Here is a 24,517-nt window from a genome sequence, read left to right on the forward strand (position 1 = left end):
GATCTCCAGTGTGTCTCCTGCCTCTGACCCCCTCGATTCCTGACCTGGCCTGAATCTGGTTACCAACTCTTGGTTCTGATCTCCAGTGTGTCTCCTGCCTCTGACCCCCTTGTTGCCTGACTCTGGTTACCAACTCTTGGTTCTGATCTCCAGTGTGTCTCCTGCTTCTGATCTCCTGGTATCCTGACCAAAACAACTCCTGACTGTGGACTTTGGCTCTGATCACTAGATCTGGCTGCCTGTGATCCAGCCTTGACAGCCAGTAAAACCGGTGGATCAGCTGGGAAGTCCATATAGAACTATGCAGAGCCTGGCCTATCATTTCAGTGGGCATTCTCTTCTGCACCAATCTCTGGGTCGCCTGTAGCATAACTTCTTCTTCGAGTGATTGCTCCTATGCATTCCAGTTAGGTGTGCGCGCCGCGCGTGCACGGCTCTTCGGAAGTTTTTTACCCTAGCAACTCCGGCGGGCCGGCTGGGTGCCCCCTGGAGTGGCGCCGCTATAGCGCAGGATATATACCCCAGCCGGCCCGTCCGCTCCTCAGTTCCTGCTTTCCGCCCGTGACGGCCGTTGGAACAGTGGAGCGCAGCTTAGCTGACCTCCACTTCCCTAGCTACTCATAGTTTTCTCTCGTTCTGTTTATAGTTGTAGTTAACTCTGTTTGTTTGTAGAATAGTATAGTGTATTTATTTTACAAGGGTTCGGGGTTTATCCCCTTCCCCTCACCCGGTGCCGGGTCCGATGCCCAGTCCACAGGGTTTTCTAATGCTCGGCCGACCACAAGCCGCTGCCGACAAGAGATCTTCTCCTAAGTGCCTCGAGGGATCTTACCTCACAGATAAGTGCCGCATTTGTGAGGCCTTTAATCCGTGAACAAAGGGGAGCGGGGCTTTCATTTAAACAGCTCCTGAGGGAGGCAGCTCTTGCTCCTCCGCTCTCGGTGTCGAGCGCTAGTTAGTTTTCAAGGCGCGCTCCCTCAGCACCGGATCGCAGGTACCGCCAAGGCCTCCTGGCACGACCGTCGCTGGCTCCGACGTACCCTCGGCATGGATCCCTCTCCTGGAGGATGAAGAGGCACAATATCCTTGCTGCGTCCAAGCCGCCGCCTCTGCAGCCGAGCGCTATGCTCGGTCGGATCGTCCGGCACCGGTGTCTGCCGCGGCACCGACAATACCCGCACCATTTACTCCGGCCAGGCAAGAGCCGTCGAGTCCGGTGCTGGAAAGCTCCCATGTACGGACCGTGGTCGAGTTCGCTCTGAAGCTGCGTCCGAGATGCCTGCTCCGCAGCCGAGCGCTATGCTCAGTCGGATCGCCCGGCACCAATGTCTGCCGCAGCACCGACAATATCCGCACCTTTAACTCCGGCCAGGCAAGAGCCGTCGAGTCCGGTGCTGGAAAGCTCCCCGGTACGGACTGTGGTCGAGCTCGCTCTGAAGCTGCGTCCGAGCTGCCTGCTCCGCAGCCGAGCGCTATGCTCCGTCGGATCGCCCGGCACCGATGTCTGCCACGGCACCGACAATATCCGCACAATTAACTCCGGCCAGGCAAGAGCCGTCGAGTCCGGTGCTGGAAAGCTCCCCGGTACGCACCGTGGTCGAGCTCGCCCGGAAGCTGCGTCCGAGCCGCCTGCTCCGCAGCCGAGCGCGATGCTCAGTCGGATCGCCCGGCACCGATGTCGGCCGCGGCACCGATAGTATCCACACCGTTAACTCCGGCCAGGCAAGAGCCGTCGAGTCCGGTGCTGGAAAGCTCCCTGGTACGGACCGTGGTTGAGCTCACTAGGAAGCTGCGTCCGAGCCACCTGCTCCGTAGCTGAGCGCTATGTTCAGTGGGATCGCCCGGCACCGATGTCTGCCACGGCACCGTCAATATCCGCACCATTAACTCCGGCAAGGCAAGAGCCGTCGAGTCTGGTGCCGAAAAGCTCCCCGGTACGGACCGTGGTCGAGCTCGCTCTGAAGCTGCGTCCGAGCCGCCTGCTCCGCAGCCGAGCGCTATGCTCCGTCGGATCGCCCGGCACCGATGTCTGCCGCGGCACCGACAATGCCCGCACCATTAACTCCGGCCAGGCAAAAGCCGTCGAGTCCGGTGCTGGAACACTCCCCGGTATGGACCGTGGTCGAGCTCGCTATGAAGCTGCATCCGTGGTGCGAGCTATGGTCGAGCTCACTATTCCCTCCACGCCGGAGACAGTGTCCACGGCGAGGGAGCTGATTGCAACGACAGCATCTGCGCTGCCTCAACCCCCGGCACCGCCAATGCGGGTTACATAGTCGATGGGCAAGCCTGCCTTGATCAGTCCACCCTACGTCGGCACCGCAGAGCGGCACCGTTCAGGGTCGCGGTCCCGCAGATGTTCTCGGTCCCGTCACCGATCTAGGTCTCAACGCCGCTCACAGTCTCGGCACCATTCTCCATGTTGGTACCAGTAGTAATCGCGGCACCGGTCAGCATCCCATTCGCCGGTCCGGGACACTCAGCACCGATCCAGCTCCCGGCACCGCCCCAGACACCGAGACGCCCGTAGCCACTCCTGATCATCGAGCCTCGCACCCTCGGTCGACCGCCCAGCACAGCTTCGGTGGCAGGTCCTGTTCTCGGTACCGGTCTGTCTACCGGTACCGATCCCCGGTGCCGCATCGAGCGACGTCAGTTACAGACGGAGACTCTACCAAGAGCTTTCAGCTCCTCCAGGGCCATCCAGCCACGCATCAGTGTCGTCCCGTGCGGACACTTCATATGCGTAGCACTCTGTTTTCCGATGTGCCCTCCAGAGTCTTCCAGGAGACCTATCAGTGGTCATTCTGGACGCCTTGGGTGTACTACCACGCCAGAGGCGTACCGGTGATCCCATCTCACTCCGTTCCCTCGGAGCTCTGGGTGACAGAGGTGACAATTAGTCGTCCCCGTCCGACCGGTACAGAGCAACCCCCGGTTCGGCACCGGGCTCCCAGATCCCACCGGATCAGGAGGTCGCCCAGGAGCTCGAGCCCACACAGGACCCGCTTGTCCCGGGCCTTTCTCCTTCCTCCTCCCCAGATGAGGCGGGGGCAGGAACATACCCCTCCGGCCCTTCTCTAATCGAAATGCGACCAGCCCCTAAATCCAAAGAGGCTGGGCGTGTGGTCTTACTGGGCCGTAAGATGTACCCGGAGGGGACCCTGCAACTTCGTGTAGCGAACCAGCAAGCCCTGCTTATCCGCTACTGTGGGTGGCGGTGGGCAAATTTACAGAGTCGGTTCTTCGGCACTCCCGTCAAGCGTTCGATGCCCTCCTGCAGCAAAGGACGGAGCTGGAGAGAGCTTCCCTCCAGGCCTCGTTGGACGCAGCTGACTCCGCTGCCATGACTCTGGCCTCGGGTGTTGCCACGCGGCGCGTTTCATGGCTCCAGTTGTCGAGCCTTCCCTCGCAGCTGCGGCACGCTATACAGGACTTGCCCTTCAATGGCACAGGCCTGTTCTCTGAAAACACTGGCCCTAGGCTGCAGAACCTAAAGGGCAGCAGGGTCACTTTGCTCTCTCTCTCTCTCTCGGCATGCACACGCCAGTGATTCATCGCCGACGTTTCCGTCCCCAACCTCCGCTCTTACCCTGTGCCTTGACAAAGTCAGGACTTGGCCAGCGGGCGTGGCTTACACGGTCATGGCCATCAATCCGCACCCCAAAGGCACCGAAATTAGGGTCCTTCTGACCACCAATGGGGCAAAAGCCTAACCATCCTCGCCCCTCCTAAGGACCCCTCTCACGAGCAATTCCTCTGGCAAGAGGTGCGGACGCTCCTCTTCATCGGAGCTATACAGGAGGTACCTAAGGGCGAAACCTAATCCCCTAGGCGAAGGGAGGTCTCAGACCTATCCTAGGCCTGCGGGAACTCAACAAGTCACGATGCAGATGAGTTCCGCATGGTACCCAGGGTGACCGTCATCCCATCCTGGGATCCCAGAGACTGGTACGCCGCCCTCGATATGAAGGGCGCGTGTTTTCACGTCGCCATTTCTCTTCCACACAGAAGGTACCCTCGGTTTGGGGCCTATCATTGTTATTCCCAGTATACGGCCCTCCCGGTTGGCCTCTATACAGCCCAGGGGTATTCAAAGTGCATGGCTGTAGTCGCCGCCTTTCTTCGCCACCGTCGGATACATGTTCTCCGTATCTAGACGAGTGGCTCATTCGAAGAACCACCGGGCCCAAGTTACCAGTCATGTGGGCATCGACACGAACCTATTCCTGTGTCTAGGCTGATGATTAATAGTAAAATCCACTCTGATTCCCATACAGGGAAGGGAATTCATTGGGGCCGTCCTGGACTCCAGACTCGCCAGAGCCTGCTTACCTCAGCCTTGGTTTCAGGCAAGGGTAACAATTGTACAAGGTCTATGAACCTTCCCGCCAACTTGGGCTCGCACTTGCCTAGGTTTCCTGAGTCACATGGCTGTCTGCACGTTTGCAACCAAACATGCCAGGCTTCGCCTCTGTTCACTTCAATCGTGGCTCACCTGGGTGTGCCACCCGGGCAGAGATGGCATACTCGTGGTCGTCTCGTTCCCCCCGAGCAGCCTAGGCTCCCTCGACCGGGAGTCAGCGTCCTCCCTGGTGTATCCAGGGATGCTGTTTCATTCACCCCTCGGGGTCCCTCATGACAGACAGCCCATCTCTCGGCTGGGTGCGCACCTGGTGTAGTTTCGCACTCACGGCCTTCGGTCAGCGCAAGAGCTGGCCTTACACATCAATGTCCAAGAGCTGAGAGCAGTCTGCCTTGTGTACCAGGCGATTCAGCTGGCGGATCGTCTCAGCAGATCCTTCCTGTCTCACAAGTGGTAGTTTCCTCCCGTCTTTATCTATTCCGTTTTCCAGAAGTGGGTCTTTCCCCGCATAGCCCTCCTCGCTCTCGCGAGAACGGAAAGAGAGAGAAATTCTCCTCGTTCCAAGGCCTCTCCCCAGGCTCGGTCTTGGAGGAATTTCCTGAGGCCGTGGATCAGCCATCTGCCGTACGCTTTCCACTGTCCCCGCTGGTTCACAAGGTCCTGCTAAAACTCCGCAGGGACAGAGCGCCCCTGATCGTGATCGCTCCAGTGTAACCTGGGCAGCACTGGCACACCATGTTGCTACACCTGTCGGTAGCAACCCTCTTGGCACAGACCCCATGACGCGGGATCACAGCAACCTTCACCACCCGGTCTTGTAATCCCTGCACCTCACAGCAGGACTCCTGCGTGGCTAAACCGATCCGAGTTATGTTGTTCTGCCTCGGTTCTACAGGATTCTCAGGGGTCGTAGAAAATCTTCCATTCGGTTAAAGTATCTGGCCAAGTGGAAGCGTTTCTCCTGCTGTTCCGAAACGCGCAATGTTTCTCCCGCCGAGATCCCGCTCCATTCCATCTGGTTCCTCAGGGCTTGGAGCGTTTATACCTCCCCCCCAGTGGGGCCCCGCCATAAACCTGGCTCTTCAATCTGGTTCTAACCAGTTTTATGACTGCCCTATTCGAGCCAATGTCAACATGCTCATTGATATACCTGTCCTGCAAGACAGTTTTCCTGTAGCCTTTCCTGCGGCCAGACGAGTCTCCGAGCTTCAGACTCTAACAATAGGCCCAAGGTATACTGTGTTCCTCAAGGACAAGGGCAGTTATTACCATGTCCGACCTGCCTCCCTAAGGAGGTGTCGGCCTTTTATATCTACCAGGATATCTTCCTTCCGGTCTTCTTTCCGAAGCCACTCTCTTTGCAAGGAGAGCAACGGTTGCCCTCCTTCGACATCCGTAGGGCGTCCGCAATCTATATCTAGCGGACAGAGCCCTCTCGTAACGCCCCCAAAACCTTCATTGTACCGGCATACCGGACGAAGGGCATACCTGTCTCCTCCTAGAGGATTTCATCTTCAATGACGTTGTGCATCCGCACCTCCTCTGTTTTGGCCCATGTTCCATAGAGCCACCTTGCTGCACATTCCGCCAGGGCTCACGCTTCTCAGCTGCCTTCCTGGCTCGCATACCCTTTCGGGGGATGTGTTGTACACCTACCTGGTCCTCAGTCCACACCTTTGCCTCATTGGTCCAGGAGTCCAGAGCTGATGCAGCCTTTGGCTTAGCGGTTGCGTTCTGCAACATCTATCTCCGACCCCACCGCCTACGTAAGGCTTGGGAATCACCTAACTGGAATGCATAGGAGCAATCACTCGAAGAAGAAGAGACGGTTACTCACCGTAGTAACTGTTGTTCTTCGAGATGTGTTGCTCCTATCCATTCCAGACCCGCCCTCCTTCCCCACTGTCGGAGTAGCCGGCAAGAAGGAACTGAGGAGCGGACGGGCCGGCTGGGGTATATATCCTGCGCTATAGCGGCGCCACTCCAGGGGGCGCCCAGCCGGCCCGCCGGAGTTGCTAGGGTAAAAATCTTCCGAAGAGCCGTGCACGCGCGGCGCGCACACCTAACTGGAATGGATAGGAGCAACACATCTCGAAGAACAACAGTTACTACGGTGAGTAACCGTCTTTTCCTTTGCAGTCTTGTGGCCACTGGCTCTAGTTCCATGCCTGCACCCTACCCAACTCTCTGAGAGCTGTTGGAGGGGAATTACTGCTGGTTCTGTCTCATTTTTTAAGGTCTGATTCCCTGACAGCTATTCGTATGCTAGCAAAATTGTTGCAAACCCTGCATAGGTATGTTGGAATAAAAACGAAAGCTGTTTTAAATATATATATTTCATAGCTTCACTTTGGGGCATAAACTACCTGCTGGGGCCTCTTTTACCTATTATGCAGGGCTATAGGGTTAGAGAAGAAGAGAATCCCTAGTGTAACTCCACTAGTCCCACTGGAGGTACACTAGGTATGATGTGAGCCCATGTGGTTGATGTCATTTTAAAAACTGTTTACTTGCTGATCAAAGAGATTTTCTAGAATCTGATGAAAAGGAAGTTAATTTATTTGGGCATGTTGGTGGGGTCTATGAAATGAGATCCAAGATCCTATCAAGATAGGTCAGAAATACAGTATATAGGATACTATAACACAGAGGATTTAGATAGTCCAATCAGTGCAGCACTCAGACTTTTAGAATTGTAGTAGCAGAACCCATTTATTTGTCATGTACCATTCTACATTCTTTTCTCCATCACTGTTGTTTTGCCTGGTACTAAAACAGCATACAAAGAGAAGCAGTCTCCTCTATGTAACTGACTTCTTAGTGTGCTGCTCCACGGGTGTTGCCCCAAACCAGGGTTTTTTAATGATATGCCTAATCAGTGGCATGGGAATTGATGGAATATTTCACACACTGAAATAACTGGGTAAGAGGAGGCTTTCCATCAGCTTTGATGGGGATTATATATTTTGGGCTCGATCTAACTTTTTTAGTTTACATATAAATGGCTTGGTGGCTGAAAATGGTGGAAAGAAAATGCTGGGGGTGGGCTGTGGGAATGTGTTGACAGTTTAAATGTTTATTGTAAAATTGTGTGTGTGTACATGCACACCAGCCTGGCTGCTTTAATCGGTTGCTGTGGTGCAGCAGAAAATTGGCTTGCATGAGTTTTGCAGCCTGTATTGTGTCTGGAACTCATCATAACTCATATAAGAAACCTTAGAGATGCATGTGTTTGCCTATTAATCTTTAAATATGGAGTCACTGCCAAAGCCTCCATAGTATGTCTCTCGATTTGTGTATGTCTCTGTCTCGCGCACACAGACACAGAAACACACCAAAACTAATGGTGGTGCAGGGTTCAAATTTGGGATTCATCTTATCTGGACCCTCAAAGTTCAGAACGACAAGGGCATTGGATACTTGGGTCCCGTTTTGACCCATTTTTTTCATAGAAGTGACAGTTGGCTGGAAAAAGGAAAATATTTTTTGCTCATTTTGTTTCCTTTTTAGCTGAGATTTTTGAAAATTTCCAAACGGCTCAAGAGAAGACTAAATCCAGTGATGGTTTTGGTTCAGCAAAACCTCCCTTAGTCAGGGCTGGAGCTGGTGAAAAAATTGCCATCACTGTGTTTTCAACAGAAAATGGCTTTTTGATTAAACGGATGTTTTAAATGACAAATTGCAAGTTTTGCAGAAAATATTTGGGTTTTCATTGAAAATCTGAAAATGGAAAAAAATTTTGTTTTCAGTTTTTCAGTTAAAACATGAACAATTCCAAGAGAAATTAAAAAATTGTTATTAAATTTTTTTGTGGGGAAAATATTATTTCCTAACTAGCTCTCATTAGGAGTTTGTTTTTCTGAAACCAGATTGGTTTGGATCTGTCCCAGTGCTGGGCCCTGGCACCTCTGGGCTTGGCAGTTCATAGCCCCAGCACCTCTGGGCTTGCCGTGTCATTTATGAAAGTAAAAAAAATTGCTTGAGCCCTGACACCTCTTTCATTACTAATTAAGCAGTGATCTGGCTCCCATTTTATTAAAACCACAAAGTCTGGGGTTGGGAGGTGGTTGGAGAAAAGATTCAGCTCTTGTTTCATTCCTGGGTTGAAACAACAGAAACCAGAACTGATGGAATAGTAGAAGCGAGAAATAAAAAACAACGATTAGATCACCCAGCCCATCACCTTGAAGCCAATGCAGAAGTGTTGTGTTATATACATTTGTTAGTGTTCCATCCAGGATCGTTTTAATGTTAAAGAGGGAACGGAGAAGTTCTTCGGTAGGTGAGACGACAGTCCTGAAATAAATATGCAATTTGTCTCAGGTTGATGAAGCTGCACTTTTGAAACGTTACAGGCAAGGATGGCTGATGGAAATCACTGATAGCCTGGACCACTGCATTGCTCGGCTCAGGTATGCCTCATGAAGTGCTGTGTTTGTCCCTATGTGCTAAATCCTGCTTAAGGGCTGAAGTAAACGCAGCAGCCCTTGCAATCCTCCACATGGGTGTGCGGGGGAAGGATTATAGGATCTCTCTCCTCATATCACCTCTGCTATTAAATGAGGTAAATGAGAAGAGAATCAGGCCCATGTTTTAGAAATTCAACTCATGAATTCCCTGTCTTGTTATTACTCCATAGCTCCCTTACAGAATCTGGTGTGAAAAGGATGAGCTAGGTGAAAGTATCACATCTCCATATTGGGGATGTGGATTTAAAGAATATTGTTGAGGTTTTTAAGTGAAAGGAATGGTATTTGGCTTGTCTGGCACCTTAACCTGTTCAGTATTAACAGCACACTCCGAGCTCTGTTTGCTCTTAAACTCTTTCAGACAGAAAGTCTGTCTGAATAAGAACACTGGCTCTTCAGTGCATTGTCCAGTTCCTGGTACAGTGTATAATCTTGTATTGCTTATGCACCTAGAACTCCCAGTCTACTCAAGGAATCCCTCTGCAGCATAGGGATCCTCTTGCAGGTTTAGGCTGATAGTGTTCATAACCTGTCTTGCTGTTGGAATCCACATGTACTTTTCTCTGCTCTTTTGCGTGGCTGCTTTGGTTGTTTCTGTGTAGTTTGTAAACTGCAACTATCCAGATGATGAATTTTCTTCATCCATTTCCATTTTTACTCTATTATAGAGATGCAAGAGAGAATAAAATTACCCTCAGTTTGGGCTACCATGGGAATGTGGTAGATCTTTGGTAAGTACCAGATGGGAGATGGCACTTTTCTGTGTTAGTTAGCCTGGAACAATGTCCAAGCTTGTAGATAAAGGGAATTGTCCTTCAAACCAACCATTGAAGCTGCATCTTGACTCTTGGAGGTAAAGCTGGTGTCCAAATTGGGAAATTACATTTTGCCGACCAAAGTACCCCTTTTAGGCACAAATGGATAGCTTTGGCTTTGGAAAGAAAGAACAAAGGTAACAAAACACAGAGTGGTGTCCTAATAAAATAATTTGTTGGTAATCAGAAACTAGAGAATAGTGTCTTAATGAAAGACAATCCCTTGGTAATCAGAATATTGAGAATAGAAAATTTGCTGCTTTTGTGGCATGATCCAAAGCCCATTGAAATCAATGACAAGCATTATTTATACTTATATCAGGCATCCACAAACAGATGTTGCCAATCCAGGATATCTTTGTAATATTATAAAAAAATCTTTAAGGATATTCCTGAGAACTCCTAATTGGCGCTGTTGATGCTCACAAGGAATATAACTATGAGGTGATGTTTGTAATGGCAGCCACCAGACAAGCAGTCTATATATTATCTTTCCTATCCATAGGGAGAGGCTTGTCTATGAACTGGATACAACAGGAGAACAGCTAGTTGATCTTGGATCTGACCAAACCTCCTGTCACAATCCGTTCAGTGGAGGGTACTACCCCGTGCAGCTCAGCTTTGAGGAGGCAACCCAGCTCATGTCTACCAATCCAGGGAGGTTCCGTACCCTTGTGCAAGAAAGGTAAACAATTACGGATTCATAGATTCCAAGGCTAGAAGGGGCCGCCCACTGTGATCATCTCGTCTGACCTCCTGCATAACACAGGCCATAGAACTTCCCCAAAATAATTTCGAGAGCAGATCTGTTAGAAAAACATCCAACCTTGATTATGCAGGTTTGGTGGCTAACTGTTTCTAGGCTCAGTGTTTATTTTGCTTCTCCAGTGACCAGATTCTTTTCTTCCCCATAATAAGGTTCATAGAATCAGTGGGTCAGACTCCGCTCTCAGCTCTCTCAGTGTAAATCTGTAGTAATGCCATTGAAGTTACATTGGTTGAACTCTTAGCTCCTGTGACGTGACTGCTTTCACACCGGTGTAACTGATATAGAATCGAACTCACAGATTCTAGAGAGGGAAATGGTCTGTCAGATTGTTTAGTCCCTCTACCTGCCATTGCGGGGTCATTCCCTGTTGTATATGAACTAAAGTCTGAAAATATCTTCTTGGATCTATTTCAACAATTTATTGGGGTTTGTAGCCTATGTAAGGGTACCTAGCATGTGAATTAGTTGGTGTTAAACATCGAGAGCAGAAAATCAACAACACCTTTATTTTGTATCCTTTCCAGGCTTGCTAGTAGTTTCACTAATTGGATAGGAGCAGGGAACAGTGCTACTGTTCTTCACTAAAACCCAGCAGGTGCTTGCAGTTACAGAGGTTCTTTGGCTCTGAGTGCTGTCACTCTTCACCCCTGTTGTTCTCCTTCCTCTTGGAAACACTCCTGCTGAAGCGGTTTTTACCATCAGAGGCTAGAATTTGTGTTTGTCGTCTGTTTGGCTTTGGCCCAGGGGCCAAAAATAATGATTTGAGTCTCCCAGGTCTTCATTTTAGATGCGTTCTGAGGGCGATGCTGTGTGTAACAGCAAAGCTAATTTCCAGCAGGACCTTTTCGTAAGATGCAGAATAACTTAGGGACCCTGATCTCATTGATTATGCACTGGTGTAATTCTGTTGATTTCTGATTTACACCATTGCAAGTGAGATTAGAATCGGGAGCTGTGAAAACAAGCAGTGAAAAAGGTATTCTCGAGAATAGGCCTAGGGCCTGATTCTCTTCTTAATTAGCAATTTAATTCCATTGTCTTCACTCATGACTTATACCAGTGAAAGCAAGAGGAAAATTATCTACTGGGGTCTTTTTAATCTCTGGTTTTTGTGATTCTACTGTAGTCCAAGAAACAGGTGGAAACTGCAGCCAGTTCAAAATAGCCCAGACCTTGTGCGTGCTTTGAAGGGAAAAAGAAAAGGAGCAGAGAATTGCAAAGATCTCCAAGGAAGAGGTCAGAGAGGGCTGACGCAGTTTCATTAACTTCCTGGTTTTTTATCTAAAACCAAGTTAGCAAATGACTTTGCTGGAAGAGGACTTTATTTTTGAGACCATTACAAATTTAAGAGCCCCAGCTGTATTGATTTTGAGCCTTTGCCAGTTGCCGGGGTTTTTCAGTCCATAACCACCAGCACTAGGAATTAAAGAATGAGGTTACAAAGATTAGAAGTGGCAGCTCTCTTGCTGCCTGAAATGTTTAGATCTCTGTTCCAGAAATAGGGAGGAGACAGTGATGGGAGTTGCTCACATTATATAACGGTCTGAAGTTACTTGGCCTTTAGTTGGTTTACCTTATCACTGGAAACTGCCAGCTCTGAGCGAGGAGGCAGTCTCTAGCAGTACGACCTTCTGTGATTTTTCCTGTTAGATCTCTGAAGCTGTGTTGGCTTATTATTTGGATGGGAGACCTTTGGGAAGCACTGTTGTTAATTTAGTAGGTGGCACTCTTCACCCTGGCTCTTAACCTGTGTCGCAGGTTGTTGTTAGCAGGTATGGTGCTGAGACAGGAGGTCTCCTCTGGATAACCCATAAAACCAAGCTCCTGATCACTTGTGGTCATTAAAGATCCACTGGCAGTTTTCATAATGGTGTGGGTGATAACCGGGCTGTGTTAGCCAAATTCCTATTCAGGTACAATAACCACATTCTGCTTCTCTGAATTCATCTCTGTAGTTTCAGCTAGGTAAGATACTATTCTTCACTTCCTCTCCTGAGCTGTCGGGCAGTCTTGCTGTGTGCTTTTGAACAGCTGTTGTGTTCCACCCCAGAGATGGCTGCATTTCTGAGCTGGATGAGGTGACTCCTGTGTGTTACTTACCTACCTCACAGTGGTGTTGTGAGGTTCACTTAATATTTGTAAAGCATTTGGAGAGCTTGGGGAAACAGGTGCTACAGAAGTGGAAAGTATTTTTATTTGGTGTCTGGTGGGCTTAGAACATGAGTTGATCTTGAGTCTTTCAAAGTCATCTGTCTCACTCTCTCCACCTTTTCACAGCCCAGGCCGTATTAGCAATGCTAGGGTGTTCCTGACATTAACCTTTTTATATAAGTGAATGAATCTCAGAGCTAACTTTCTGCCTTTTTATTTTCAGTCTGAGGAGACAAGTGGCTGCTATAAACAGGCTGTCTGATAAGGGCATGTTTTTTTGGGACTATGGCAATGCTTTTCTCTTGGAAGCTCAGAGGGCCGGTGAGTAGATGCTGGCTTTCCTAGATGTAACCAGGGCACTTCTCTCCTTTCCGGCAGGTAAAATATAGTTCATTACCTTTGTTAGAACAGGTCTTCCAAATCAATTGTATCAGTCGGAGTCAGTTCTACCTGGACGTTAAATTGGTGCCATTTTTTCTCATGCAGGCTAGTGGTATTGGGCTTTATTCTGTAGTGTTTGTGGGAGAAATGTGTGCTCAGCGCCACTGAAAAGCTGGCCCTTTGTTTTTAAAGTAACAGCACTGACTTTTTGATGGGGTCGATCGGAAGCAGTCTCTGTCTTTCCTCAAAGGAGAAAAATAAAATACACATTTTTAAAGTGTCCTCTAATTTCACATCCACAACTTTGCACCCAATGTTGGGCACAAATGATGGACTCCAGCGGCCAAGCTTTCTAAAGACAAGCCTCCATTCTGTTGGCACAACTTGCCCCAGCAAATGAACAGTGGGTACCAATCTGGATACTTGTACCTCCATTCTACACAAGGTAACAGCATCCCAGTCTGCAATTTTCAAAATAAGGCCCTAATCCTACAGCTGCCTCTGTGTGAGTGGATTCCTATGCAGAGCTCCACTGGTGCAGGGGTCTGCCTATGTGGAGGTGTTTGCAGGTGTTTGCAGGATCAGGACCTAGGATTATAATTCCCTTCTCCGTCCTACCCCTCACAACACTTATTTTTAATTTAATGTCCCTCTCCATCCTGGACAGGAGCGGGTGGCAAATGTTACAGTTCCAGATGGCTCCGTTGCCCTTAAACTCAAGCCCGCCAGAGATTTACAAGGGAATCTTCTAAAGCCTTCTTAGCATTGCAAACAGACCCTTGCGGCTTGTCAGGATGCAGATCAGACAAACTGAAAGTACAAAGAAAACGTAGCAGACATCTGCTTTTGTTAGGGGTAGAATATATTGCTTCAGAACCTTAACTGGTGTAAATCAGTCTAGCTCCATTGAAGTCAGTGGAGCTATGCCAGATTACAGCCACTGAGCATCTGACCCAATATATTTCCTTCACCTGATCTTCAAACTAGGTTGTGTGAATGGTAGGGCATCAACATTTAAAGCACTAGCAATTTTCATCGTTAATCGTTTTGTAACAGAAAATGTCTAAGGAGGCAGCCTCGGGAATTCTATTTTTAGTCCATTGCATCTTTAAACTATCGAAATGAAAAAGCTGCCAAGACATCTCCATGCAGAATGGTTGTTTAAAATATATGAACAAGGAACATGTTTCGACCACTTAAAATGTTTGGGGAGGGGACTCCCCCTTCTACTGTGGCCCCTGCACAATGTACAGGGGAAAATTTCTCTGGTTCAGGCACTGTACTGACCAGCCATATGCTGATCTATGAGGTCCCCCTGGTTTAAGAGGCTGGGCTAAGGGTGGGACAAACATTCTAAGCTGCTCTGTGTTACAGAGCTGGTGGTAGGCACATGGCTAGCCCACCTTTGCACTTCCCTTCCTGAGATACAAGCCTGGCTGGGGCAGGTTCTGCGCACGGAGCAGCCTAGAATTGGAAGGGCATAAAAGTGCCTTCACTCCTTCCTCAGGGGCTGAGAGTTTTGTGGTGCAGCACAAAATCTCACCCCAAGGGCTTTGGGTCACTTTTTAAGCCTGCCCTGTTGGTGATGCAGGATTTGGCAGGGTATTTTCTTTTCTTTTACAAGCTGATATTTTAAAACTAGAAAATAAAAAATGAGCAATTAAAAAAAAATAAGGAAAAGAAAGCAGTAGGGTCGGCTTTGAGGATGTCTTGGGAGGTGGCTTCTGCAAAATACAGGACCTGGTGAATATCATTAATTTGTTTGGTTGCATTCATCTGCTGTTGCCACTCATTTATTCCCAGTGGAATAAATTTGTATTCTAACAAAAACATTTAAAACAAATAGAAGAAATGGTGAGAGATTTTTAAAAGAATTTCTCTTGGAGCCTGAAATATTAAGTCCCAGGAGAGCCTAGTGTTTCTAAGGCGGGGAGAAGCCAAGGTGGGCCAGCTGTGTCAGTTTGCTTCTCTGCTCTGGTTTAATTTAGAGCCACCTGTATTGCTTCCCTTGTGGGAAATCCCATAGAAAGGAGGAAGGGGGAAGAAATCACAGAGGTCTTCCTATAGATTTCTCCTGCCTTTTTCAATTTAGGGAGGTGGTTGCTCACCCTCAAGGTATGAGCTGTGTGACTTTCCACAATCTCCAGTATATACAGGAGGCCCTGGAGAAGCGTTTTGTCGGAAAGTTGATTCTGGGGACTCTGTTCCCTCTACCCATCCAGCTCTCTGGCAGAGCAGCTCCAGTGAAGGACTGCGCTGGCCACAACTGCCTCCATCATTCCCTTAAAAGAAGATCCTCTGCTGCCCACCACCCTCCCCAGGTCCACCCAGTCCCCACCCCTCCTTTCACACAGCACCCCTGAGTGGGATCTAGGAAAAGGAAGGTGCCATCAAGCAGAGGTCTGACCCCCTTTTTCGGTGTGGCAGGGGAAGACCTGTGCAGGCAGGGATGCAGTCATGCATGAACTCAAGGGTACAATTCTGGCCCATTTGTAGCTGTTCTTCTCACCAACTAATCTGCATTTAAAATCCTTTTGCAGGTGCTGATGTTGAGAAAAGAGGAGCCAATAAAACTGAATTCCGATACCCTTCCTATGTTCAGCACATTATGGGGTATGTTGGAAGGAATAGATAACTTGGGGCAAAGAGCTATTTCCATTTACTGTAGAAGTAGAATCATAAACCGGGCTGCTTTTTAGGAGAATATCCAAAAAATATGTTAACTTGGAGACCCCACTTACAGGGCCAAACCCTGCCTAGGCCCACTAAAGAGTACAATGGTGGTGATGGGGAGGGGCCTTCAGCAATGAATTATCTAAGACATCCCATCATGTCTTGATTCTATGTCACTTGCACTTGTATTACCGTTGTGTGGACCACATGCTCATTTGCGCTGGAGCAGTGCCCAGCATGGCTAGGAAGAATGGGTGTATGCTGGAGTAATGTAAAACAACTGGAACAAGGCCAAGAGTCTGGCCTATGGACTCTGCTGACTTCCCTGTGGCTACTCCTGATATACATCAGTGTGATATTAGAATCAGGCCTATGGGGACAACTCATATGCACTAAGGCAAGCAGGACTTGGCCGTTAACAGCTCAGTAATTCTGGAAGACATTTTTATATATGTAGAAAGCAGAGTTGGCATTGTAGTGGTGTCCTGATGATATATGGCTGTATGCATAGATTTGCCACCTCTCACTACCCTGGGGCGAGACTGACTCCTTTTGGATTAGTGGCACAATTAGGGTGGCCACTCATGCATTCCCAGAATACTAGACATACCAGTACTTCCAGGAACGGCATGAGCCTGCCCCTGCTGGCGGGACCCTTTCCCCTCTGGCATGACCTTGGCCACACATCCAAATCTGGCCCTTTCTGCTCAGGCTGGCCCCTCATCTGGTATTATACTGGACAGTCCTGCTTTTCTAGGGTTTGTCCCCTATCCAGTACTCAGACAAAACTGGATGTGGTTTTGTCCAATACCAGATGGGGGACGCCATTTTTAAGAGTATGCTGCTCCACCCCCCATGTGAGGTGCGCGCCGCATGGAGGTTGCCATTTTTAAGGGCATACCACTCCACCACTAGCGATATGACCTTGGATGCATGGTGCATGCGAGGTCACACCACACGGGGGGAGCCATTTTTAAGAGCACACCACTCCGCCCCCACTCACGTGCCAGGTCACCCCGGCGGGGACTAAGCAGCACGCTCTTCAAAAGGGCATCCCTATCTGATAAAACCACATCCAGTTTTGTCTGAGTATGGATAGAGGACAAACCCTAGAAAAGCAGGACTGCCCGGTTTAATACCGGACGAGGGGCCAGCCTAAGCACAATGGAAGCAGAAAAGGCCAGATTCTCTGGCCCACTAAGTGCAATATAAGGTAGACTGCTACCAAATCAGACTTCTCCACTCTCTTCCATGGATGGGTACATTTACACCCACTTTGCATTCACTTTCCATAGCTGTAAATGACTAGACAAGGGTGCAAGAGAGAGGCTGAATCAAGCCCTCACTCTGTAAATGATTACAGGTTCATCTGTGGACATTAAAACGAGGAGCTGGGTGCTCCTCTCACACTGGTGTTAATCAGGTACCCTGGTGTAAGGAAGGAGAGAGCCAGGTCTCCAAGATGTTGTTTTATGAATGGACCTGTGGTCAACTGGGGAACACCCTTGTTTGATTAACTGCCTTGAGTTTTCTATCAAAGGCTGTGAGCACTCAAGTGTGATTGTGATTTTCCCCCACACCAGCTGATGTCTTGGTGAGACAGCATTGTTTAAATTCTGGAATAATGGTCCCAAGTGCTTTCTGTTTAGATTAGTTGGTTTGAAATATTTAGAATTCTTCCATCTTCAGTTAATGAAAGAAAAGCATTGCTAACTGCCAGGATAAATCAGACAGGAATTTCAACTATCTCTTAATGAAACATGTTCTCTTCCCAGAGACATTTTTTCCCTGGGATTTGGACCATTCCGTTGGGTTTGTACTTCAGGTGACCCACAGGATCTGGCTACCACTGACTTAATCGCCACATCAGTGCTCGAAGATGCTATACATCAGGGAGGTAGGATGTCAACTCTTTTTCTGTCATAATAGGTGTAAGTTTTGTGAAGAATGGGGTGCAATCAAAGGAGTTTACTGTGTCTTTCAGGCAAGACCTGAAAAACCAAGCTCTTGTCTGCTCCACATAGGTATTAAAGTCAGCAAGGAGTGCAGCCAATCTTTATGACTTACAAGCACTATTTAGGGGGTTTATGGAGCCCAGGGCTGCTATTAGATGTGTAAACTGCAGCTGTGACTAAGAGCACTATTTCCCATCTTTCTATGGTATGGATTTTGCTGCATCTATCCAGACCTTTGTCAGCTTGAGACTCAGCTAATAATAATAGTAGTAACACCTAGTTCTTATTAAGAGTTTTTGATCAGTAGAGCTCAAAATGCTTCACAAAGGAGGGCAATAGTATTATCCTCATTTTACAGATGGGGAAACTGAGGCACAGTGTGGCGACGTGGCTTGCCAATGGTCACCCAGCAGGCCAGGGGCAGAGCCAGAAATAAGATGCAGGTCTCCTGAGTCTAGTGCTCTAGCCAGTAGTCCAGTAATACACTCGACCTGGGGCTAGGCCTTAAGAACTGGAGGCTAAAGCTCGGGTAGAATGAAGTAGCCTGCTTATTAAGTAAGCTTTCATGTCAAGAGTATATGACACCAGTGCTCTGGGAGCTGCACTGGCTGTCTGTAGAATTCAGGAGGATGGTCTTAAAGCCGGAAATAGCTTGAGAACAGTCTGCTTAAAAGACCACCTCTCACCCAGCATATGTGATGATGCAGTTAAAGTCATCCAATTTGCTCAAGCTGGAGGCAGTTCCCTCAATTTAACTAAGAGGGAGCTGCTGGCAGGGCACTCACTATAAGGGCCCTTTGACTCTAGAATTCACTTCCCTCCTTGGTCTGCCTATCCCCGGATATGTTAATCTTCTGGGCATGCAGGAGTGGCTTCGGGCATTTGTGAACTGGACTGCAGTGAGGTAGGGGAGTGCTACTGCTTTGTGCTGAAGGGTTAGTTCCTTGCATGGAACATGAATGATATTGTGTGATGTCATTTGTGTCATGGCGCCCACAGCTTTAGGGGATGGGCACCTTTGGGGTTTTATGAACTGAAATAGAGGCCAGGGATGCTGATGTACCTCTTTACCCCCAGGTGGTTGCACCAGGTTGTATGAGAGGCCCATGGGTGGGACAGTTTTAGGGAGCCCTGTACATCTGCTAGCTATACCATACCTGTTATTAGGATAAATGCACACAACATTGTTGTCTAAAGCTGTCCACCTGGCACTTTTCGTGAGCATTAAATGTATTAAAGAAAATGGTCAAGGTAAGTCCTCACTGGGATGTGTTTATTGCAGAAAAACAAAAAATGCATTTAAGCCAGTAGTTTAATTTCTGTCTGGGCCTCAAGCTGATCTCCAGTTTTGTGGGTGCAACTTTGTGGTGAGAATTAAATTTGGCCTCAATTATCTGCACCTGCCCTTCCACCCATTTGGAATCCTCACTACCTGATCTGTGGTTGCAGTTTTGGTGGCAAATAATTTTTTCCCATCGTTTTCCCATACAGGCCTGTACAATTGGCAGCTATTTTTTAAAATATCGGGCCTGATTCTGCTGTCACTTTTATACAAAGTCAGTCTATCTATCCATGGTACTTATGATTTATCTGGTCCCCCTGCACTGTAGTATCTGAGCACCTATTTTGTCATGGATATTTTTAGTAAAAGTCACGGACAGGTCATGGGCTTCCGTGATTTCTGCATTATTGCCCATGACCTGTCCCATGACTTTTACTAAGAATATCCATGACAAAATCTTAACCTTACTGATGAATCCTGCCTCTGTCCTGATTCACACTAAGCAGAGAGCAGAATCATCCCCTTAAGTTTCACCCAGCTTTTGAATACCCTGCTCTTCTATTTCCAGACTACCCCCCACTGCTTCCACACTACCTCGCCCCAGTGACTTGAGCTCCTAACCCTAAAAACTGCCTACCTCATTCTCTTGACCCCAGATCAAGTATTATATTTTCAGCTTTGCTTTTCTCCAGAACACACTGTTGTCATTAAAAGCTGCCAAGGCCAGCCTCCTGGCATTATGCTGTTAAGACAGTCTGTAAGAGGAAGGATCATAAATCAAGGCCATTTTTCAGGGCATCAGAATCTAAGGTTTCATTTCTTTTTTCTCTTTTAATGTTTTTGCTTTGTGCATGAACACCACCATGGGGATGTAACCAGAAAAATGTGAATCAGGAGGCCTCTGACTCCTTCCAGAATTGTTAGACTCTTGTGGAGATAAAAAGTAGCATTTCTGGGGAAATGATGTGCCAACCTTCTATAGTTTATATTTCACACATGCTTAAACATGGTGTAATAGGCCTTGCTAGAGGAACTAAACTGTTATCTTCCCCTAACATGCACCCAGCGTTATGGCCTTATCCAGCCTTCACAGGTCTGAGTTACTAATCCTCCAAGATGCTGAATGCCCTCAGTTTTCATTGACTTCAGTGGGAGTGGAGGGCAGTCAGCACCATCTTAGTGTGGGGTGTTTTTCGATACTGTGTTCTGTGTGAATTACATGCATCAAAATAGTTGTCAGATTTTCAAAAGTGGTCCATACCCAGGAGCTCCCATTATATACAATGAGTGCTGCTGGGTACTGAGTGTTTTTTAAAAATCTGGCCCATCATGCTTGTCAAAATGGAGTGAGATCTGGTGCTGTACAGACATGCCAAAACCTGTGAAAAAAACCTGCAGAGATTGGGCTTGTTTTTGGCTTAATCGGCTTGTGAGTTGCTTGTTGGCTAGTTTTTGGCTTGTAGCTTGTTGCAGGTTTTTTTTTTATCAGCTTCAAGCAAGCAGGGGCAAGGGGGGAAGAGAGTCAGGGGTGTACAGCGGGCCCACCCACAGTCCCAGCCTGCACCCCGGGGGGATCTAGTCACAGAGTTTTGGGGTTCTTAGGGATTGGCTTGTTTTGGCCTTGTTTTGAAATGGGATTAGCTTGATTTTTGTCTTATTGTGCAAGTTAGGGTGCTTATTTACCGCATGAAAGTTGGCAACTGTAGTGCTGTATTGTGTACTAGGGCAGCATAAATACACAACAACTTATCAGGCATGTGATTCATTCTCCAGTCATTTTTTTCCATCCCAGAATGAGCTGACACATGACATTTTAATGTATCACACTGTGTATATACAAAATTAATTGGATATTGTGTAAGTATATGCATATGAGTGGGGTGTGTGTGTGTACACACACACACATACTCTAATGCATGGAAAGGATATGGGAAAGCACCTCTTACAGGGAGTAAAGGTATTGGAATGCTATTTGTATTTTTACATTGATATAAAAATGGTATTTTAAAACCCAGCAGATGGAAGCAGACTTGGGGGCAACTCTGTTATTGGATTTTCTGTTGTGCTTGGCAGAGCAATGGACAGAGGAATTCAGAGAGAAATTAAAACTGAACTTGGGATGGAAAATGCACCTAATAAACACAGCCTTTCATGGATTCCAGTTTGACCTCCCAAGTTCTCGACTATTTTATTTGCTGTTCAGCCATTGTAAATATATACATGGCCTAAACCAAAATCCTGCATCTGACCATCCCCTAACATCAGTAATATTCAAAAACTAAACCCAGATTTGAATTTTACAGAATGCAAAATGTTGAACCAAAAGATGGGAGCCCAACAGCCTGAACTGTGGGGAATTTCAAATTCAGATCAGGACTTTCAGTCGGGACTCATCTCCAATTTTAATCAGTCTTCCCTTTTTGAGGAGATGATTTTGCTGTTTAAAATCGGTGAACCCACAACACAGGAGGAGAATGGTTTAAAATCCTCTAGGGACTTTGCGTATTACTGTGTATTATTGTGTATATTTTCATGCTTGACCTGCAAAACACTTGTGACACACGTTGGGGAACTTGACTTCTTTGGATCAAGGCACAAATGGCAGTGAGATAGTAATAACTAATTTAAATGAGGAATTTGCTCACCACTCTAGTCATAGTTTGACAGGGTTGGACAGCAAAAAATAAATTTAAACAAACGAGGACAGAGAATCAACTTCCTTGCTGATGAGGATTATTTTTGTAAGATCAGAATGTGCTTTAAAGCCTAAATAAAGACCCGTATCTGTGAAATACCAGAAGCAACACAGTAGCCTGTCTGATTTAGGAACATATTCCTGAGAGAGACAGTAGGCAACAGTTTAACAAATGAGAGATGCGTGGAGTTAGTCCAAGGTTGAGCCACAGCGGCTCAAGAAGGAGCATCAATACTTTCAATTCCAGGAGGGCAGATTTAATGAAAGGACACTATCCCCCACCCTCACAGAACTAACAGAAAATTCAACACTGGACACACCAAAATTTAGAAAAGGGAGCCTGATAATGTCTTGGGTTCTGTAGAAGGGTCAGATTTATTTAGTTGTCGTATGTCCCCATAGCCTTAGTTGAATGACAGCAGTTTTCTCAACTAGCTCCTCTTAAGGAAAAGGCCTATAGAATTCAATAGAGAATGAGATCCGTTCTATAGGTTTATGTGAACCACTGGACTGAATAGAAAATTATACTCTGTGGGATATTGTTTTAAAATTATCGAAAGGATCTCATTCTTTATTAAATTCTGTAGAATAATTTTTATAAACCCTTGTAAAACTTTAATAGTACCCTAAGGTTGTCATATCTACAGGATGTTTCCGTAACGGTTTTATAGTTCAATGCAAGTCTTCTAGGAAAGGATGATTCAAGCAGATGTTTCAGCCTTTATTCCTTGTGATGATAAGAGCTGACATATTAATACCCGCTGTATAATTTAAAGGCGCTCATAACCAACGCATAAAGCACTGACACTTCCTTACAGAATCATTAAAACAATCTTGCTTCTATCTCACTGCTAGTGCAGGCCTGCAGTAATGTATCTTTCCTATGCAGAAATGAACATATTTTACGTTTCTCTTTAGCAGTATATTAAACCTGATCTTCAATATCCAGCTCTTTCCTCAGTTTCTAGTTCGGCTGTGCATATTTGCCTGAATGTGCGCCTTGTGAAAAGACACAGTAGTCTCAATACTCCTCACTTACCCCCATGAAGCCCCCTATGGGGTCGGTTTCAGACCTCATGAAAGTCTTTGGGACAAATTCAGTGCTGATGGATATATTTGTATAAGTTACTTGCCCATTGTAAGTTGGTGAGGAAATGGGTGTGAGCTGTATAGTGTAACGTGCTGATTGGGCATTCAGTGGATGTGCAAATTCTTGTACTGTACTTACCCAGGGGCAGAAGGAAAGATATAACAGCAAAAACACCTAAAAGGAAGATGCAAAATAAAGCAGCCCCTACTTTATTTTACATCTTCCCTCTCTCTTGTTAGTCGCTTACCTGCTACAGTTACCTTCAGTCTCATCAACATTAGATTTGTATTACAACACACACACCCCATGCCAGACTGATGCATGCTACACTTCTTTGCCATTTACACTCATTTTCTGACCAACTTTCACTCCACATGTAACTCACCCTTTCATTTCTGTTGCTGCTCAGTTGAGCCCAGTGACTTAAATGGAGTTACATAGATGTAAATGAGAGAATGTGTCCCAGTGGTTAAAACCATTGTACCAGATTATGTTTTCAGATGCACATAAGCAACTCCCTTAGAGGTTCCATTGCTGGAAGTTCAAATTGCTAGAAGGAAATACTTTTTCAACCAGTGTGGAATTAGATGTTGGAACTAATTGCCACTGTGTGTTGCTTAGGCCAATAATTTAGCAAGATCCTTGATGGGGCCATTTAGGGAACTGGGGTAAAAATGGGGATTGGTCCTGCTTTGAGCAGGGGGTTGGACTAGATGACCTCCTGAGGTCCCTTCCAACCCTAATCTTCTATGATTCTATGATTTATAGGCACAACGAGAATATCCAGAGTTGTTGTAGTTAATGTGAACAAAAGTGTTGGAAACCCTCATGTGTCTGGGTTTAAACCAATCCATTATGGATTTGGAAGAGCGCTTCAGATTATCTGGAACAGCTCATCCTACACCTGCCTACTGCAGAATTTCTTGCATCTTCTTCTAAAGCAGGGTTTCTCAAACGGGGGTCACCACTTATGTAGGGAAAGCCTCTGGCGGGAGGGGCTGGTGTGTTTACCTGCCCCGTCCTCAGGTCCAGCCAATCGCGGCTCCCACTGGCTGCGGATCGCTGCTTCCGGCCAATGGAAGCTGCTGGAAGTGGTGCAGGCCGAGGGACTTACAGTGGGAGCCGCGATTGGCTGGACCTGCGGACGGGGCAGGTAAACACACTAGCCTAGCCTGCCAGGGGCTTTCCCTACACAATTGGCGACCCCTGTTTGAGAAACCCTGTTCTAAAATACCTGGAGCTGGCCACTAGATGGGCTGTGGTCTGATCCAGTATGGCCATTCCTATATTCCTCTGTTGCACCTATGTTAAGAGTAGGATTTGACTGTTTTATGAATTCCATAGTATTTAGAGCACGTTGCATTTATTTTTCTAAACCTTTTGCTTTCTTGGTTTCTCTTGCAGTCAGTGCATCTGTGAAGCAGCAATACCAAGACAATATCCGCTGGATTCGGGAAGCCGGGAAGCACAGCTTGGTAAATGCACAGCCTCCTTCACACACAGCCAGACCAAAAAGCAAAAAGGGGTCCCAGTGCAAACTCTGTCTCCAAACACTGCTCTTTCCACCCAGGGGTGTTTGAAATCTGATCCTAGCTCCAGATCCAAACGTTGCGAGTGGCCCCATCTTCATAATGAACCAAACCAACACCTCACCCTCTCAACTTTGAGATGTTCGAAAACTGGGTCTAGAGCCAACTTTTGTGGCTTGAGTCCATCTCTGTTTTTCAACAAGGCAACTTAGGCTCACAATACACTTTATTCATAACCAGCTTCCCCTGAGCTCCGCTCCTGATATCTGACCTTGAAGGAGCTGTCCTGTCCTGGGTTCTCCCCTTCAGGACTGCTGTTCCAGTCCTGTAACCCTTTTTTCA

At 47.3% G+C, this 24,517-nt stretch overlaps 1 protein-coding gene across 1 annotated transcript in view; it reads left to right on the plus strand.

Annotated features, from left to right (window-relative positions):
• The window catches only part of UROC1 (urocanate hydratase 1), a 103,284-nt gene that overhangs the window by 61,127 nt on the left and 17,640 nt on the right, over window positions 1-24,517 (plus strand). Inside the window, exons 11-17 of the mRNA XM_045022784.1 lie at window positions 8,690-8,778; window positions 9,504-9,566; window positions 10,156-10,335; window positions 12,794-12,891; window positions 15,492-15,564; window positions 17,400-17,521; window positions 24,051-24,121. Coding sequence (XP_044878719.1) covers window positions 8,690-8,778; window positions 9,504-9,566; window positions 10,156-10,335; window positions 12,794-12,891; window positions 15,492-15,564; window positions 17,400-17,521; window positions 24,051-24,121 — 696 coding nt within the window. The remainder of the gene's footprint in view (window positions 1-8,689; window positions 8,779-9,503; window positions 9,567-10,155; window positions 10,336-12,793; window positions 12,892-15,491; window positions 15,565-17,399; window positions 17,522-24,050; window positions 24,122-24,517) is intronic.

Source organism: Mauremys mutica, chromosome 7, assembly GCF_020497125.1.
Source record: "Mauremys mutica isolate MM-2020 ecotype Southern chromosome 7, ASM2049712v1, whole genome shotgun sequence".
NCBI lineage: Eukaryota > Metazoa > Chordata > Testudines > Geoemydidae > Mauremys > Mauremys mutica.